This window comes from Hakea prostrata, chromosome 3, assembly GCF_041222555.1.
Source record: "Hakea prostrata isolate BN-2017 chromosome 3, UWA_Hpros_2, whole genome shotgun sequence".
Lineage (NCBI taxonomy): Eukaryota > Viridiplantae > Streptophyta > Magnoliopsida > Proteales > Proteaceae > Hakea > Hakea prostrata.
In genome coordinates, this window is record NC_142602.1 from 41,038,594 (window position 1) to 41,059,223 (window position 20,630).

Consider the following 20,630-nt stretch of genomic DNA (forward strand, 5'->3'; position numbering starts at 1 on the left):
AATTATTTCTTACTTGTAAGAAGATTTAACAAGGGCAAACGTCTTTTACTATTTAATACTACTCGAGAATGTCTGTAATATAATAGATTCCATCATGCATAAGTATAATATTTTTCAAGTCCAGGGGTATATACGTAATTTGATTTTGTCTTTTCAATTATGTATGTCTTTATTTTTATTGTTTTGTAAATGTGTCCTTATTTCAACTCTCCAAGTTTGTTGAACAGTTTCCTGTCTCTTTCTTTGCTAATTTGAGTTACCAATCCCAAGACTCGTGCCATCCTTCTATATTTAACTTTGCCTTTAAACGTAGTGAATGGAGACTCCTTGATTTCTCCTTGGTAGAGGCCCTCAACACTTGCAGGCGATGGCCATGGATACATTTTTCCTCTGCAACTTGTTTGCTTACTTATTTCTGAGATTTGTGTTGATTGCAGCAGCTCCAGAGAGTGCTTTAGTTGCCAATCTTCCTGGTTTCTATGGGACTTTTCCATCCAAACACTATTCTGGGTCAGTCCTCTTCTTTTCGCGATAACCCAGTTTTCGTTTTGAATGAATTTCAGTTGTTGTTGTTACTTATTTGATTTGGGTTTTGAAGGTATATAACGGTGGATGAGACTCACCAGAGAAATCTATTTTACTACTTCGTTACTTCGGAAGGGAGCCCATCGAAGGATCCAGTTGTTCTGTGGCTTAATGGTGGACCGGGTTGCTCTAGCTTTGATGGTTTTGTCTATGAGCATGGTAATTAATTGATGATACTTTACCTACCCAAACCTTTTTTTCAGTTTGTTTTCTGTTGGGAAATTTGAATATTTCAATGCCTAAATCAGTGAATATATTTCCCTTTCTTCGTATCTGGAGAAATTTGATGGCGGGATTGATTATGCGTTATTAATTTGGGTTTGTTTTGCTTGTTGATCGTACAATTTGGTGTCAAAAACTTATACATGGTTTGAAATATTGCCGATTCTTAGCATTAAACATATAGAGAAGGCTTAATCATTCTTGTCATCACATCTTGATGACTATAAACTTTTGATCTTTATATGTGATATATGATTTAAAACTGAGATGTTAATAACAAGATTATCTGCTGCATTTTCCAGGCCCATTCAATTTTGAAGCAGCCAGTAAAGCTGGAGACTTACCCCAATTGCATCTCAATCCATACAGCTGGTCCAAGGTTAAATTATTTACCTGTTGGACAATCCTTATTTCTCCCTCTCAATTGTCCCTTCAAATCCTTTCCTGTCGGACAATCCTTATTTTCCTGTCAAATGGAAAATTTTCCTGCATCTCGAATTTTTGTTTTTCTGTAATTAATTGTCAGAAATTCTAATCTTGAAGGGTTCATGCATTTCAGGTCTCAAATATCATCTATTTGGATTCTCCTGCTGGAGTTGGATTGTCTTATTCCAAAGTTCAAGCTGACTATGATACCGGAGACCTAAAGACAGCATTAGATTCACATAGCTTTCTCCTAAAGGTACCTATTAAGGAAAATGGTGAAATCAGGTAGCAGCAAAATTTTACATTGGTGTGTCTGTATGGTTATTGAAGTACAGATACACCTTAGATTAAGATGTGTAAGCATTAAAAATAATTTACAAATTTTATAAAATCAATAGTTGCCACCAAACGAAAATCCATTAATAAATCAACTCTGCATCGGAATATGTAGCCTGAGTATGTTGAGGAAGATTGATGGTTTTCGTTGGAGAGTAAGTTTGAAAATCATGTCAATATCTCCAAGTATCTAACATAAATATGCGTCTTCAACTTCTTGATGTAAAACCAGTGGTTCGAGCAATACCCAGAGTTTCTTTCTAACCCATTTTACATAGCTGGAGAGTCATATGCTGGAGTGTATGTGCCAACTCTTGCTTATGAAGTTGCACAAGGTATTCCTTTTTATTGGTTTTGTGTTAGTTTTATACCGTTTGGGATTCTATCTTTATATACCTTCTTAGTTTTTGAGATTTAATCCTCATGCATGGTCTAATACGACACACAGGAATTCTAGCAGGCATGAAGCCCATTCTCAACTTTAAAGTATGTTTACCTGTCCATTCAGCTCTTGAGAAAAAAGTATAATGATATGGTCATTTAGTCCTGAATCTGGGTTCAATTTATACAGGGTTACATGGTTGGTAATGGTGTTACGGATGAAGAATTTGATGGAAATGCTCTTGTACCATTTGTTCATGGGATGGGTCTCATCTCGAATGATCTATATGAGGTAGGTCAAGCATTTCAGTTTGATCTACAGTAATTATTAAGCTGATCAAGTTATATTGATAATAGCCTGTCCTGGTAAAATTGAGGATTCATGAAGTTATTCTTGGTAACTTTTTCATGTTTTCTTATCTAAACTATATATCTTGAGATGATACATGGAAATTGCAGGAGACTTTGAAAGCCTGTCAAGGAAATTACTGGAATTCTACTTCAAGTATCTGTGGAGAAAAGCTTTCAAAAATTGATGAGGTAATGTGGACATGGTCCTGATATTTGGTGCATAATTGATGTGTCCAAAATAAATTAACATTTTTCTTTTTTGGTGCTGGAATGGGATATTGTGACTTTAATACAGGACGTCAATGACCTAAACATCTATGACATTCTTGAGCCCTGCTACCACAGCCCAGAAGCTGAAAAGTTCACAGATGCTAAAATCAAGTTACCGTCTAGCTTTAGGAAGTTAGGTGAGACTGAAAGGCCTCTTCCTGTGAGGAAGCGAATATTTGGTCGTGCTTGGCCTTATAGAGCTCCTGTGAGGCCTGGGATAGTTCGGACATGGCCACAGATTCTTAAGAGTGACAATGTTCCATGCACTGTAAGTATCTTTTCTTCTTGCGACCACTCAAAGTGATATTTTACTTCAATTCAAGCTTCAATATGTATCATGAGCATGCCTGAAGATCTCAGTAGATAGGCCCTAAATACAGTAGTCTGCTACATTTTCCTTTGTTTTCTGGGCATAATGAAGGCCATTTGACAAATAGGTGAGAAAATAGTAACCTCCTTTAGAAATTGAAATTTCAAAGGAAAGGTAAAGACCCCAAAAGAACAAGTCAAGATACATTAGAGTCGCTCTACTTATTGGATCTGTGAATATATCTCATGCTGAGGCCACCTCTCAGTTCCATAAGTGATTGATCAGCATCTTCTCATCTATCTTTTATTTAATAAAAAATTTGGACCTTGCTTCTCATTCATATCCAGTGCATATGTCACATTGTCATTTACTGTATCAGAAATTTGGTTACTCCCCCCCCCCCCCCACTCTGTGACAAATCGCTTTCTAATGTTGCTAACTTTTTTTTCCCCTTCCATTGAACATTATACAAGTGCCATGCTTTTCTTTTCTTATTTTAAAACATTTTTTCTTGTTGGAAATTTGGACAAATTTTGGTACTTAAAACTTTTGTTTCCTATACATGTTTATTTTATTATCTTTGTTTATATTAGCTTAGAAAACAATTAATTTTTGTATGGAAAACCTAAACTCCTAGTCTTCCATATCCATTTGAGCCTTGTTAACATAGTACTATCAAGAAAGACCTCCATCACATTTGTTAATACAACCTAGGGGGGGTGATTAGATTGTAACTAATGGATTGTCCCAATGTCTCGGTTTAATTGCAATTTCAAGATAAATTGAAGATTTAAATGAAATCAGACAATAACAAATAATCACACCACAAGAATTTATAGTGGTTCGACTTTACAAGTCTACGTCCACTCCTCTCTTGGCTTCAAGAGAGGTATTCCACTAGTGATTCTTTTACAATCTATATTTACTAGGGCAAGAATACTATTTACAATCTTTGTTTACTAAGTAGGGCAAGAGCACCATTTATAATCTTTATTCTAAATAGGGCAATACCACCTTCTACCAGTTCTAATTAACCTAGACTAGAATTGAACAATCAATACAATTTTAAGAAGTGAAGGATATTACCTAACAAGGGGAGTGACACTTTACCCCTTGTGTGAATGTGATGCAATGATGAATGCTCAAGATATGCAATGCACCAACAAGAAGTCCCAATGGCCTTCCATAACTCCAAGCTTGACTCCAATGAGCTTGCTTGACAACTTTGGAATGTTCTTCAAAGTTGGATGGAGTTGGAAGGCTAGTAATCAATGCTAATTCACCAAATGATAGCTTTGATAGTTGTGAGGGAGTAATTGCTTAATTGACAAGGTAGAACCCTTTAAATGGGGGTGGTTACGCTTATAAAAAAGTCATTCAATTGCTTGGCCCAACCTCCCAACGGATATAAAATTTCACTGAAATTTTTCTCCAGACAGACGTTCATCTGATCAGACAGAGCTTCATCTAAAAAAAATCTATTAAAATATAGCCGTTGGGCTTAAGTTGGGACCAGATAGTCGTTAAGCTAGACGGAACGCCGTCTGGCCAAACGGACATTCCGTCTGGCCTACTGTGATCAGACGGACGTCTGTCTGTAGCACAGTCGCTAGTCTACTTTGGGATTTGGACTTGGCTTGGGTTTTTGGTCTTTTTGGTCAAACCTAAGCCTCATACACCATCCTACTATCTCCTAGGTCAGTCTAGTGACATGATATGCATATAATTACTATGGTTACATATGCATGTATGTGAAAGTGTCCTAAGTCCTAAATTCATCTAAGTCTTGATCTTGACTTGATCTTCGCATCTTCTTGTGCATTGAACTTGATACTCATCTTGACTTTGATTTTTTGTCCAAGATTGCTTGACTTGACTTGGGCTTGAGCATCCGGTGAGTTTGGTCCAATGAGTTGGAATCAGTCCACTTTAGTAATGAGTGGCAAATACCACTTAATGTGCATTAGTAATTTGTGTTGGTTATCATCAAAACTAATGGAGGCTAATGTGGCGTGCCTGGCATTTCCCAACATCTTTTCCGAAATCTTGATTAATGCCAACAAAGATTCCTCCATCAATCACTGATCCTTTTTGTTTGCTGCTCAAATTACTATGGTTACATATGCATGTATGTGAAAGTGTCCTAAGTCCTAAATTCATCTAAGTCTTGATCTTGACTTGATCTTCGCATCTTCTTGTGCATTGAACTTGATACTCATCTTGACTTTGATTTTTTGTCCAAGATTGCTTGACTTGACTTGGGCTTGAGCATCCGGTGAGTTTGGTCCAATGAGTTGGAATCAGTCCACTTTAGTAATGAGCTGGACAAATACCACTTAATGTAGACATTAGTAATTTGTGTTGGTTATCATCAAAACTAATGGAGGCTAATGTGGCAGTGCTAACATGGCATTTCCCAACATCTTTTTCCTGAAATCATTGATTAATGCCTAACAAAGATTCCTCCATCAATCACTAGATCACTTTTTTGTTATGCTAGCTCAAATTCTTTCTTAGTTGGTTGTTTGGCATCATTATAAGGGCAAATGCATTGCATTGTTATCTTTCTATCATGCTATAACTAGCCTTCATTGATGGTGAGAGTTCTGTGCTTTTTGTATGTCCTGGTTTTGATCTTTTCAGCTCCCACTGGAAGCCATAGAGATGGTTGGTTATAAACAAATTCCTTAATTTCATGATGTATCAGTTGGTAAAATAAGTAGATTGTCCATTCAGTTGTACTGCTGACCTGCCTCTTGTTTAACCTTTCTTCTTAAGTGTTGTCATATTCTTCTCGTTCGAATCCCACCCCCCACCCCAAAAAAGAAAAGAAAAAAGAAAAAAAAAGAACGGAAAAGCGGTCCCCACCCCTTAGTTTAACTTCCATTCTGTTTTGTTGATGGCTTCTTCATTAGGTTTCCTTGAAAAGATGCCCATGTGGATCTATGAAAACTGCAGCTATGTACATCTGCATGATTCAATGCAAAAATGATCAATCTAAGCCTGAAAGGACCAGCCCTAGAGATGGTGCTCTGTGATGCAAAAAGCCTAATTATATTCTTGAGAGAAATGGATATATTGTTACTAGATTCTTTGTATATAAAAAAAGGAACATCAGAAGGCATGAATTATTTTTCCAACTTCCCTGTTGTCATATCCAATTTCATTAATGGTTATCCAAATGTAGGATGATAAAGTTGCAACTTCATGGCTGAACAACGCAGCAGTTAGGAAAGCAATTCATGCTGAACAGGTAATCTTTGCAGTTTGTTGGGATTTATATCTTCATCTTCTACCCATCCATTTGAATGCAGTCATTTTTTTGCATGCCTCCTCTAACTTTCTCTTCTCTCCCCATGTACATTAGGAAAGTGTCATTGGTGCCTGGCTGTTATGTACAGATAATATTAATTTTAATCATGATGCTGGAAGCATGATCAAGTATCACAAGAACCTCACTGCTCTTGGTTACCGGGCACTTATTTTTAGGTATCCTGTATATGATGTTTCATTAACTAATGCTGTGGCCCAAAAGTACTTTACACAGTCAATTTCTTTCAGCTGTTTCTTTTCTTCAAACCCTTACTTTTACCCGTTACAATATTTTCATGTTATAGTTTCCCTAACAAGAAGTGTACTATCTGTTTTACTTACCTTCGATATTGTATTTCCTTGAGCAGCTGTTCCAAACCGATGGTAAAACATGAAACTCTGAATGTTGTCTTCTCCAGATTCATTTGTTCTGGATCATAACTGAATGCATATCACTTAGATAAGTTATTACAGATGAACAGCATATGAGCTGGCCATTTAATCAAATGGCATGACTGAATGCACCTTCAAGAGCAACGGCCTAATTGAAGAAACATAGTTCGTCACCAAAGCTAATTTAGTTTCTCATTACAATGTTTTGTTGCACCTAGTACTTAATTGTAGAAAAATAAGTCTACAAAGCAGTTCTTCACGTGAAAATGAAAACTCTTATTACCACATCCTTCTAGAAAATCAGAACTGAAAACTATATGGTACTAGGTGAACAAGTTTTAGTGCAATATACAATTCGAGAAATTGCCTGAATTTGAATCTAAAATGGGATAGTAATAAAAAGAAGATACCTACAGGAATTCATAGGAGCCAATGCGTTAGTAGAAACGGGAAGAAAAGAAGTAGTGTTGAAGGAAGGAAAGCCTTTGAATAGAATTCAATTCTGTCACCTCTGTTTGACCATCCATTTCCCTTCTATGACAGTTTCAAAAGAAATATATAATGCTAACAACTATTAATGACAAATTATTATTTTAATTTCATTTATCAGGTTACATCTCTAAGTTATGGTTATATATCATGTAAATGGTCCTAGCCTTTTAGACTGTGATGATAATATAAAAAAAATGATTCTGTGGATAAAACTGACATTTTCCCTAGCTGTTTTAGACTTTGATGAGGTTTGTGTTTATCTTAAACAATATATGGAATTTATAGGGGAATAGCTTATCAGTAGTCATCATTTCTAGGCATGGAAAGAGTTTCCTAATTGTACTTAGGCAGTTTTTATTATATAATTAAGACATTGCAGCCCTGAAGTCTTCACAATGATGGAGTGAAGCTTCAGTTCAGATCATGGCTTCTTTCTCATCTTCCTCTTTAATTCACAGCATGGAATAAATCGACAAGGTTTTCACTTAATATTTTTAATCTGAAAGTATTTATTCATAAAATTTTGGAAGACCCTGAGAAATAAAAATAGGAAAGAAAAACTATGGGAGAATGATAAGTCTTAAATTTATTCAATTCAATTTAAGATATTATAATACTGATAATATAACTTCTTTCATTTTAGAAGGTAGAGTATCTATTTATGGATGGGAAGCAGAACCTTTCCATGAGATCAAATATCTGATGGACCAAGAAGGTTGCTTTGGTATCAGAATGTTCATGATCCACAACAACAATGATGCATCTTATAGGCTTGTTGCATTAAAATAATTAATAGAAAAGGAGATCTCTTAATCCGAAAAGGTTAGTATTTTTACCTCTTGAAGTCCTTTACTTAGTTAATTGTTTTCAGATTTTAATTTTTCTATTGTGAAAGAATCATTGCCTGAAGATTTTTGGTAGGGGCCGTGGGGTGGCATGGAAGAATTTAAAATAAAATATAGACCAATATAGCTTGTCTGGGTTGGGACAACAGTTGGTCAGCAATGTAATGCAGGAATGATGTGTCTAACAGTTAACGTTTGGTGATTAAGCCGAGTTACCTTTTTTATCTGTAGATGCTCTATTCCAGGTGATGTGTTGCATGATTTCTAGTTAGAGCTAACCATTTCTGAGTTAGGAAAGTAGAAGTTTCTACAAAACTTTTTTCAAGTTATCTTACAGGTTAATCAGATGCTTCTTTTTCCATTACTGGTAGTATTTTTATTATTTTTTCAGCATTCTACTTTCTTTAAGTCAGACGGAAAGATGTTAGAGGCATGAATTCGATTATTAGCATCGAGTCATGATTTTCAGGTCCAAAAAGCATGAAATCATTAATATTTTTCAGTGAATGCAATATAAGTAACCATACGTGAATAATACTCTCTGGGGAAATTGACATTGAGACCCAGTCTCTTTCTTTTTGTAATTACATTGATATTATTTATGCCTAGACGTTGCTGCTAATTTACTCAAGTACTATTCATAAGGAAAAGGGTGAACCTAGTGCTGAAGGCTTCTGCACAGGCAGACTCCAGGGGCAAAATTCCTACACAGCTTTACCCCAACAATATTTGTTGAATAAAGTACTGTTTTTAGCCATGGGAATATTGTACAAATTTATCCCCTTTTCTTCTGGTAACTTTTGACATTAATAATTTTTCTCTGCTTAAATTTCGCTTTGGGATTGATTGAGACCATGTCTCTTTCGTTTTTACTTTACATTCACTGTGTTGTGCTATAAGTTTCTAGTGCTTTATATGAGTACTAGTGTTAGAATAGTGGGGGGACAAAGTAATGAATTCCCGATAATAGTTGGGCTACATCAAGGGTCAACTTTAAGCCCATATCTATTTGCACTGGTAATGGATGAATTAACCAAAGACATTCAAGATGAGGTCCCCTGGTGTATGCTTTTTGCGGATGATATTGTGTTGATTGATGAGACCCAAATGGGGATTAATACCAAATTAGAATCATGGAGAGTAGCTTTGGAATCAAAAGGCTTTAAACTTAGTAGATCGAAGACAGAATATTTAGTTTGTAACTTTAGTCATGATCGGGCAGATGATGAGGTGGTGATACTTGACGATAAAGAGATTCCTCAGAGTGATTGTTTTAGGTACCTAGGTTCAATCATAAGTAAAAGAGGTGACTTAGAGGATGAGGTTTCTCAAAGAATTAAAATAGGGTGGATGAAGTGGAGAGGTGCGTCCGGGGTCTTATGTGATTGGCATATTCCATTAAAGCTTAAAGGAAAATTTTATAGGACCGTTGTTCAATCAGCTATGATGTATGGTGCAGAGTGTTGGGCTATTAAAAAGAATCATATAGATAAACTCAGTGTAGTAGAAATGAGGATGCTAAGATGGATGAATGGCAAAACTAGGATGGATAAGATAAGAAATGATCATATTAGAGTTGGTTTGGGAGTTGCTCCCATAAGTGATAAGCTTTGAGAAAGTCGTTTGAGGTGGCATGGCCACGTTCAACGGAGATCTATAAATGCCCCTGTACAGAGAAGTGAGATAATCCATATTGAAGGAACTAGAAGAGCTAGGGGTAGACCTAAGATAACCTTAAGAGAAGTGGTGAAAAAGAATATGTATAGCTTAGGCCTTGTATCTAGCATGGCCTCGAACATAACTGATTGGAGGGCAAGAATCCATGTGGTCGACCCTATTTAGTTTGGACAAGGCTTATTGTTGTTTTTGTTGTATGATCATATCTATGTTATTTCTGCACCAAATAAATAAATAATTAAAATAAAAGTGAAAATTTTATATTATTTTTGTGGCCATTCCATTGGGCATGACATGCAACATTGCATTTTCTGGTTTTTATTATTCACATTGTCTATTTTAATATCGTACAATGGTTTTCCCTTCTCATTGGTAATCCTCTGAAATTAGTATGTTCTTTCAATGATTTACACATTCTTTGCTGATCTACCTTTTCCTCGCAGTGGAGATCATGATATGTGTGTGCCTTATACGGGCAGTGAATCATGGACCAGATCGCTTGGATATAAGATTATAGATGAATGGAGGCCTTGGTATGCCAAGGATCAAGTTGCAGGGTTAGTTAATTCAATTTTTATCTGTCAACATTTGGAGTCATTTGATCTGTTGAGTAGTAAGAACAAGTTGGTAATTTGGAAACTGCCAATTTGACTAACTGTAAATAGATATCTATCATAGCTAAGAAATTCTTTTTGTGAAACTATTTCACAAAACTGGAACTTGCTTTTGCATTACATGTGATACCAACTTCCTGATCAAATTACCATGGTGTGCTGCATATAAATCTTCTTACTTATAATTGGATTGTTTGATCTTTTGCAGGTATACCCAAGGCTATGACAACCACCTCACATTTCTCACTGTAAAGGTTTGTACATATGTGGAATCTCCTTAATGAGATCTAATAAAAATTGTTTATTAGGACCTATTTGGTATTTATCCTTACTATTATATTCTTGGATACAATATGACTGCATAAGGTGGGCTGAAACTTTTTAACTTTTATGAACTTCTTTGGCGTCTCAGAAGGATCAACTTCCATAGTTGATCCGCTGAATTATGTTTGAGAATTGCTTCTTCAATGATATTAAATTCTAAGCTTCCCTCAAGACTCATAGGTACAATGACTGGACATTTTTTTTTCTTTTGGGTGAATCTTTTTCATAATTAGAGGCTACCCTTTTTGTATTATTTCCACAGCAATCGCTTCGTGATATTCTCTTTCTTTTTCAGGTTGTTTCTTTGGTTATGCCTAAATATGACTATATGAATTATTCCCATTCTGAAGACTACAGTTATTTGCTTTCTCAGTGCTATAATACCTACTTCTGTAACAATATTTGTACAAAGATCTGCAGATAGGTAGCCTAGTAATATGAGAACTAAATAAGCTTTTTTGCTCCTTTATTGGTAATAATCTCTAAGTTTGGGAACTAAACAGGGATGTAGCGACTCTTGCACTAACAGAAACTGATAATTTCTGTTCTGCTTTGTTCAAACATCTTCGTATGAGTCCCTAACTGTATTTTTTTCCTCATGGTGCAGGGATCTGGACATACTGTTCCTGAGTACAAGCCAGTGGAGGCACTGACCCTTTTTACCCGTTGGTTGGCAGGACAATCCATGTAACAGATTTGATGAAATAATCACATGAGAGATATCAGTATTGTTGATGTCCTGCTCTGTCTTTGTTGTCTTTAGGTTGAGTATGGATGAAAACGTCGTTATTTATAACGAATAAAGAGATTCATTTTGTGATTGAAAATTCCAGTTGTATGGGAAAATCAATGGGCACAGACAGTGGAACATTATTTGCTAGTTGGTTTGATTGTCACTGATGCATCAGAAAATATCTATAATTTTGCTTTGAACATTAAATGTGTTCCTTTCATCCCCATGTGTGTGGTTGGTGCTTTCTGTGAGGGCATGTAGTCTTACAAAAGTAATTTACTTGGCAGAACATTCCTGAGATTTGGCTGCAGCATTGGAAACATACAGCATCATAAAAGGCTATGCTTCATGAGTTAGTTACATCATTCAGGTTGTTCTCATCATTCAGCATTGGAAACCTTGTACACCCGAAACAGATATATTCATGCTATTTTCCACATTATTATGGAATGCGAAAAGCAGATCCTCAGTCAATACCTAAACCCTTAGTATCATTGGATGCTGGAGCAATTTTATCATAGGAATAGCATCATATCAATGCTGATAAGATTCCTTCTAATCCAAACATGTTGAAGATAGAGGAACTACAAAGGTCATCTCTATTTGAAATCTGAAATGAACTTTTTCTTTTTGATAAGTAAGATCTATATTAAAGAGATACATTAATGGAAGCCATCCTCGTAGAACCCCTTTAGAAAGACAGTAAGGAGAATCCAGACAAGAAGGGCATTCCCTCCTAACTAGTATCCCGAACAGGAAAATGAACCCAGTTTCAGTCTGTAATAAACATGTGCTGCTGCATCCCTTTGAATCAGATCAACTAGCTCTCTAGGGAAATGAAAAGGATCCCACCACGCTTGTTGCTGCCTCAGTGGAACCCCTGTCATGTAATCTGAATTGAAATTAGAAAGCCGATAAAATTCATTTTGCACATTCTATTGTGTGGGAAACTTGATTGTACTTTTGATTGCATTTTTACCACCACTCTAAGGTGTGCAACCACCAAGAATCAATTGATCATTAGACGGTCCTCTTTTCTACATGAAATTGTTGAGGATTCTCCTTAGTATCCAAATGCTAAAGTTTAGTATTCAACAAATTTCCCTCCATCAATCTTCAGTTCGCTAACCAGTTCTGAGAATCAGAGGCACAGTTCTAGTCTACAACATAAAGACTGGCTCAATTAGGAAAGCTTTCACCCAGAGGCGGAGTTACAGCTCGGTGAGTTATTTCCTCTCCCAAGGGAGATGAGTTTCCGAATACGATACAACAGGGATTCCCTTGGAAATGTGTGAAGGTTCACAGTTTTTTTCATCATTGGGTGCATTTAAGTGATATTGAGAAACACGATATTGGGAAAATGACTTATTGATCAATGATCTCAAGCCCTCTATTTATAATTAAGTGGAAAGTACACTATTACAAGGAATATAATTTTACATGAATACAAATACTAATTTAACTCCTATACAAACTTTAATTGAACTCCTAATAGAATCCAACACTCCCCCTCAAGTTGAGGCATAGATATTAGTCATGCCCAACTTGCCTACAATAGGAAGGAAATCTCTTTCTTTCAAACCCTTAGTGAAAACATCTGCTACTTGGTCTCCAGATCTTACAAAAGGCATGTAGATAAACCCTTGTTCCAACTTTCCTTTGAACAAAAAACTTGTCAATTTCAATGTGCTTAGTTCGATCATGTTGCACCGGATTATTAGCAATACTAATAGCAGCCTTGCTGTCACAATATAACATCATAGGGTTTGGAAACTTGGACTCCAATATCTTGCAGCAAGCCTTTCAACCATAGTAGCTCACAAACTCCATGAACCATAGCTTTATATTCAGCTTCGGTACTAGATAAAGCTACCACATTTTGTTTCTTATTTCTCCAAGTAACTAGATTACCTCCAACAAAGGTACAGTAACCTGAAATTGACCTCCTGTCTGGAGATCCAACCCAATCTGGATCAGTGTATGTTCTACTTTTAGATTATCAGTGGGTGACAAAAGTATTCCTTTTCCAGGAATTCCCATCAATTACTGTAGTATTCTGATAACAACCTTCATATGAGCTAAATATGGATCATGCATGAATTGGCTCACTATACCTACAACATAAGCGATGTCTGGCCTGGTGTGGGACAAGTAAATAAGCTTCCCTACTAGCCTTTGGTATCTTCCTTTGTCCACTGGTTCTCCCTCTTTTTCTATGGTTTAGCTCCAGCTTCAATAGGGGTATCAACTACTTTACACCCCAACATTCCCACTTCTGATAATAGATCTAGAACATACTTTCTTTGGGATAGGAATATACATTTCTTTGATTGAGCCACCTCAATCCCTAAGAAATACTGTAACTTCCCTAGATCTTTAATTTCAAACTCTTTGCCAAGAAAGTCCTCCAACTTTTGAATTTCTTCACCATCATTCCCTATGATGACAATATCGTCTACATAGACATTGAAAAGTGTGATGTTAGTACCTGACTTCTTGACAAATAGTGTATGATCAGCATTGCTTTGCTTGTACCCAATAGAAGTCATTGCCTTCAGGAGGCGTCCAAACCAACATCTAGGAGACTGTTTTAACCCATAAATTGACCTCTTCATCCGACAAACTTTCCTTGCAGTATTGTCATCGGAGAAACCATGTGGGATTTCCATATAGACCTCTTCTGCTAACTCCCCATGTAAGAAGGCATTCTTTACGTCTAGTTGGTGCAAGTTCCAATCTTTGTTCACAGCTACAGACAATAGAACTCTGACAATGTTTAGTTTCGCAACAGGGGCAAAGGTGTGAAATCCAGCCTTATCCTTACCCTGACTCGAAACCCTTGATGTTTGCACGTCCGAAGACCCGAAGCGGTGGTAGAAGAGACTTGTGGACCCTATTGGTTGATGATTTAGTATCGGAGTACGAGCCCATGGACATTGACGATGATGCCCCTTAGTTGAGTACATTGTCAGTGTTTAGTAAAAATCTGAGCATCGAAGAGGGGTGAACTAGTTGAAGTACCTAATGAAATCCCATGCACGATCCGAGGGTATTTCCCGAAACTTGACTTCTTGATTGACTTGTAGGAGAAAACCCCCCTAAATTTGACCCCGTATAGCCCTCCAAATCCCTGTCCGAAGTTGCTGAACTATTGCTGATTTTTTTCTGATGAACTATGCTTGGTCGATCCCATTGACCAAGGAGTATCGACCAAGGCTGCCCAGATTCGAGTTAATGACTCCTTTGGAATATTCCACACCCTATTTAGCCTAGCCTCGTGTTTTAAACCCTATTCTAATCATTCAACACCTAAGAACGTGGAGAAGGTTCCCCAAAGCTCCTCCTTGATATTGGTGAAGGATATTCTACTCTAATCATTGCAAATCACTCTCTCTTGCCTCCATATCAACTCCTAAGGTATGACTCTCTCTCTTGCTCTCTATCCTACTCACTCCTCTTCTTCTTCTTACTGTTGAGACCATGGCCAAGGTGCTGCAACCTTGCAAACACCTTGTCATGAGTGTCTCCTCCCATTTACATTGATTTCCCTTCATTCTTGCTATACCTCACTTTCATTTTGATCATTGCATATGCCTTACCATGATTCCTTGCTTAGCAACTTGATTTCTTGTCCTAAACTGAAATGTGGAGTATGATTAATCTAATTAATAGCTTGCAAATGATTGTAATCTTGTTCCTAACCCATTCCCCAACTAATTCCCTAGCTTCCCTTTCAATTACATTTATTTCTCATTGATGCTATGATTATTGTCTCTAGAACTTAGCATTCCAATTTGGGGCTTTCTAATTAAACCATTAGATGATGTTAATTACTTGCTTAGATGTGTTCTTATACTGTTATTAATCATCCCTCCAAGTTTCGGATCGATCCGAGCCCCAAAAGACTGATTTCGGACCAAATCACAAAAATACACTATGCAGCCTCGAGTGTAAAACCCAGCCCTAACCTTGACCCGGAAACCTTGTTATTTGTAGGTCCAGTGACCCGAAGTAAAGTAAGAAGTCAGCTTTGGGCCATCCCAGTGGAGGACTTGGTGTCTGGCTTTGAATCCATGAAAGTTGATGATGAAGTTCTATTTATGGAAACTGAATCTTGATGAAGATCTGATTAGTTGATGGACTTGGAGTGCTCTCTATCTTGGTTTGAAGGCATTTCTACCTATTAGGTAAGTCACTTGACTTGTGTGCAAAACCCCTTTAGGATTGGATTTGATCTGGGCCTTCAATTCCCTGTTTTGGATTTGCTGTCAGCATTGGTCGACTGATTGGTCGACTGGGCCAGTCGACCAATCCACTCGACCAATGAGTGCTGTCTTTGGCAATTAGGTTTTTCTTGCTCTATTTAAGCCCAATCTCGAGTCCACTTCGTATTTGCTGCCTCCAAACTCTCTGGAACGAACCAAAGACCTCTGCAAGTCATCTCCCTTGCATCCTTGGTGTTTTCTTGACGGATCTTCGTCGAAACTCTTCCTTTTGCATCAAAAGGTATGTCTACTCTCTCTTCTTCTCCTCCATCTTTGTTTTTCTTTCCTTTTTGAGTTGAGACAGTAGAAGAGATGATGCATTCTCTGTTGCACACATCTCTGAACATGTTCTCATGATCATCCTAAGGATTTGAGGCTAGAACAATGATCTTAACCATGATCATTGCAAGCTTTTGAAGGAATCATGATCAAACCATGATCTAATCTTGTTAAACTTCTGATTTGAATTCTGATCTCTTTGGATCTTCGATATTGATCATGTTAGTAGTTAATTACTGTGTTTTCTTTCCATGATCCATAATCTATCAATTTCTAGTTGTTCTCTTCTACCATACTATGTGTTCTTCATGAAGCATGGTAGTTACATATATGGTAGGTTTTATTTCCTTATTTAGATTTATGCTTCTAAGCCTTTTTCCTTGAAGATCTAAGTATGTTTTCATGATACCTTTACCTGAAGCAATGATCCATCCTCCTATTGTTCTTGTCTTTGATTTCTATTTCGAATTCATCAAGATCCATGGTTGATCTAATTATGGTAACTTTTTGTTTCCTAATTTGGATCTTGATATCTTGATTTGATTGGTGTTTTGAGGTCCCCTATATGTTAGAATACTACTGATGTAGTTTACCCCTTGATTAGTACCCTTTTGAACCACCAAATTCGGATTTCATATCTTAAAACTCTGTTTTTTTTAGGCTATCAGTTTCGCATTGGTCGACTGGACCAGTTCGACCAATCCACTAGACCAATGAGTACAAGACAACTCCGAATTGGTCTGTGATGGATGTTTTGGTATCTTTTCTGTTAGGGATCTTTCCTAATATGTTGTATATACTTGTTTAGGACCTTCTTCTCAAGTTTGCCAAGATCTTACTTGATTTCTTAGGATTCCTTTGCGAGTTATAAAAGGTAAGGATGGTTATTTCCTTAATTACATAGATAGCATGAATCTAGTTTCTATATTTGAATATCATTGATATGATTCCTAAATTAGATTCTTACAATGATATACTACTGTTGCATAACTTTGATTACAGTAGCATTACTTATTCATATTAAATTGGTTCATGTATGATTTACTTACCAATGTTATACAAGTGATTGTAATTATTGATTTCTTTCCATATATGAAGTTACCATATATGTGATGATATGAATTGATGCATGTGTATGCTTAAGTATGGTTTGGAAAGGAGAGGTGTCCTTTTGACACTTCTGTCCTTGGACTACTACGGGAATATTATGGGATGTTTCCGAAGATGCCCTCTGGACACCTTCCTAAACTGTTGGATGACATATCTAGGATTGTCTAGTAGTGTTTGGCTAGGATGTCCTGTTATGTCAGACCCTAATCGGAGGGGTATTGAGACCGAATGACCCGTGGTAGCAATGGGGATTCATGGGCGCTCAAGACCGGTAACCAACCCGTGAGAGGACAGGAATCACATTGTGGGGGCCATTTATTGGAGGGTTGCATATGGATAGACTTGGGCTCACGGGCGCTTAAGACAGGTAACCAACCCGTGAGAGGACGTGAGAGCTTCCCGTTTACCATATGTGGATAACCAATAGGGTTGATGAGTCCGTAGTCAGGGACTATGAGGACTCTAGTGTGAAGGATACCGGAAAGGATCGTCAGGGACGAGGAATGGAAGTATCTGGATCTGACTTGATGTAACTAAGTAGAAGACTTGCATTTGGCTAGGTTTTACCCCGACATGCGCCAAGTACTTATACCAAATGGTTGTGAGAGAGTGTGTTGACTTAACCCCCTGCCATGGTTTGTCCTGAGGGATGAAGGACCCATTACCAATCGGCTGCTCAAGACCGGTGAAATGATCCGTGAGAGAATCCAAGATATCTTAAATGGTTGAGGATGTGAGCGGACCTTCCTAAAGAAGTACGGTGCTATGACTTAAAGCATGTCTGCCAATAGAGACCAGCATACATAGAGTTAGATTCATTCATTCATTGTTTGTCTCATATCATATTGCATTTATGTTGTTCTGGAATCCTGCCATTTATGTTATTATGGATTTTAACTGCCTTACCGAGTTTCTTTGAAACTCATTCCTTTATTGTACAATGTTTGTTAGACTATCCTGCAGGTACTGAGTACTATGACGGTCCCTATGAAGAAGCGCAAGGCGAAGAGGCATATCTCCAGGAAGGTGATTGCGGTTGCCACAATTACTCTGAAGATCCCGCAAGTGGTTATGCTCTGTACGATGCTTAGTCCGACCATTGAGTGGAAGCGTCCTTGTGCCATTTATGAGATTTACACTTATAAGGATGTTGTCTATAAAGTGGAGAACAATTTAGTTACCCAATGTACTTGCTACTGGGATTAGATTGTGTCTAGTTTATTCTTTTAGAGCTACTTTTCCGCTGGTTGTAGAGTGGGATATTTGCCTCACTTTACTTATCTGTTTGACACTCTGATTATATCTATTATTCTGATTCATTTATGATTCATTCTTTCTTTATTGGATCTATGGTTTATCTTCCGCACTTTTATTATGATTGTTCATGATTATGTTATTGTTTATGTGGGAGGTTGATCACTCGATACCTGATCTTCGGGCTGTGGATCACACTCTTGGGTATGCCAGATAGGGTACCGGCTGGGAGGACGTGACATCGAGACTGTCCTTGGTCGATCCCATCAACCAAGGAACATCGACCAAGCAGGTGCTGAACTGTGTTCTTCGCCGTTTTGACCCGTTCGACCTCCGATTTTCCCAATTTCTTCTCTAATATTTCATTTATGTTTGTCTAGGGTCTTAATACCATCATTGGATCATTCTTTTGTGACCTTTGGATCATCATCATCATAGCTTAAGGTAAGGATGGTTATTGCAATATAACATAGACAGTATGACTTTTACACTGTTGTTGGCAACTTAGTAGGCTTAGTTTATTAGTTGATTCTAGACATCATATGACTACTGTAGTTACCTTATGACAGTAGCACCATGCTTAATTACTTTGTTTATCATGTCTATTTATTCTTGTCATTTACTTATACACTTGAGCATGTGATGTTATGACATATCTTTCAATATGATGATGTATCGTTAATACATGGTATGATGGAAATAAGCATGTGATTGCTTAGGTATAATTTGGGATTTGGGAGTGTCCTATTGACGCTTCTGTCCTTGGACATCAAAGGGAATAGCATGGGATATTCTTTGAAGATGCCCATCGACGCTTTCCCGGATTATTGGATGACATATGTAGGACTTGTCTAGTAGTGTGGCTAGGATGTCCTTGTCGTGTCAGACCCGAATCGGAAGGGTATTGAGACCGAACGACCCATGGTAGCAGTGGGGATTTGTGGGCACTCAAGACCGGTGAAATGATTCGTGAAAGGTCATGAATCACATTGTGGGAGCCATTTATTGGTAGGATTGCAAATAGCTAGACTTGGGCTCATGGGCACTCAAGACCGATGAAATGATCCGTGAGGGGACGTGAGAGCTTCCTGTCTACTATTTGTGGATGACCAATAGGGTTGATGAGTTCGGTGAGTATATCCGTGACTCTAGTGTGAAGGATACCGGAAAGGATCCCAAGATATCTTAAATGGTTGAGGAGGAATGGAAGTATCCGGATCTGAGTTGACATGACTGAGTAGATGACTTGCATTGGGCTAGGCTTTGCCGTGACATGTGCCAATCTTATACCAATGGTGATGTGAGAGAGTGGTGACCAAATCCCCAGCCAAGGAATGTCCGACAGGATGCAAGGACCCATTACCAACCGGCTACCCAAGATATCTTAAATGGTTGAGGGAACCCAAGATATCTTAAACGATTGAGGGTGTGTGTGTGACCTACCCAGAAGTATGGTGCTATGACTTAAAGCATGTCTACCATAGAGACTAGCATTCATAGAGTTAGAATCATATTTGCAGCATATGTTTCATATCATCTGCATCATGTTATGACTTGTATCATGTGACTTATGTATTATGGAATAACTTGCCTTGCTGAGTTCTTTTGAACTCATTCCTTTTTGTACAATTGTTTTGGTAGATCTCCTTGCAGGTTTTGAAGAACCCGATGGCTCCTTTATCGTGGCGGACCAGGATTCCACATACTACACTGAAGGTCTTGGCTATTACGAAGATTACAATGAAGGTCCCGCGGGTGATTTCTCTTCGTACCAGGATTAGCCCGACCCTGGTGTGGGAAAGGCCATGTCTGGTGGACTATGTCTACACATATGAAGATGTCTTATATAAGACTGAGGAAACCCTAGTCTAGGCCTTTTTCTCTATTACTTTTGGAACTTGGATATGTAATTAACTTTCACTGAGTTACTCTTTTAGATGTTGGATTGTAACTTAATTTGATTTCTTACTACTTTTCCGCTGCCACTGAGGGAGTGATTCTGCTCAGTCTCTCTTTCTTTTTTATCACACTTATACATTTGGTATCATCTTATTCCGCACTCTGATTATTTGTTTTTATCTTATTCATGATATCTTTTATTATTTGATTTTACCTTGTTTATTATCGTTCATGATTGTGTTATCGTGTATGTGAGAGGCATGGTCCCTCGATGCTTGATCCTTGGACTGTGGATCACATACCCGGGTATGCCAGGTAGGGTACCGGCTGGGTGGATGTGACAAAAGGTCTCCTGATAATCAATCCCATAGGTCTAGGTAAACCCCTTTACAACTAGTCTAGCTTTCAACTCGTTGGAGAATATTGTAAGAAAGAGGAGGATAAACCTGTCATATGATCTGTGGCTCTTGTATCAATGATCCAAGGAGTAAAAACTGAAGAAGTTTGAAAGCCTATAAAATTTTTACCTGAAGTAGCAAGGTAGGAGTTGGT

The 20,630-nt window shown here is 37.6% G+C and overlaps 1 protein-coding gene across 1 annotated transcript; it reads left to right on the forward strand.

The window, feature by feature from the left end:
* Positions 1 to 228: 228 nt before the first annotated feature.
* On the forward strand, positions 229 to 11,473 carry LOC149022237 (serine carboxypeptidase 1-like). Its single transcript, XM_089150418.1, has 14 exons — positions 229 to 510; positions 599 to 744; positions 1,110 to 1,186; positions 1,367 to 1,489; positions 1,802 to 1,904; positions 2,018 to 2,055; positions 2,141 to 2,242; positions 2,410 to 2,490; positions 2,597 to 2,839; positions 6,069 to 6,134; positions 6,249 to 6,370; positions 10,044 to 10,157; positions 10,423 to 10,468; positions 11,146 to 11,473. Exons 1-14 carry the CDS (start codon positions 368 to 370, stop codon positions 11,227 to 11,229), a joined length of 1,488 nt encoding a protein of 495 aa, XP_089006544.1. The 5' UTR covers positions 229 to 367; the 3' UTR covers positions 11,230 to 11,473.
* Positions 11,474 to 20,630: the final 9,157 nt, after the last annotated feature.

Bases quoted from the DNA above. Each gene is read 5' to 3' on its own strand.
- LOC149022237 (XM_089150418.1), top strand. From the start codon at position 368: ATGGCCATGGATACATTTTTCCTCTGCAACTTGTTTGCTTACTTATTT. The intron at 1,905-2,017 runs GTATTCCTTTTT...TACGACACACAG, and splicing joins TGCTTATGAAGTTGCACAAG to GAATTCTAGCAGGCATGAAG. The intron at 6,135-6,248 runs GTAATCTTTGCA...CATGTACATTAG, and splicing joins AAGCAATTCATGCTGAACAG to GAAAGTGTCATTGGTGCCTG.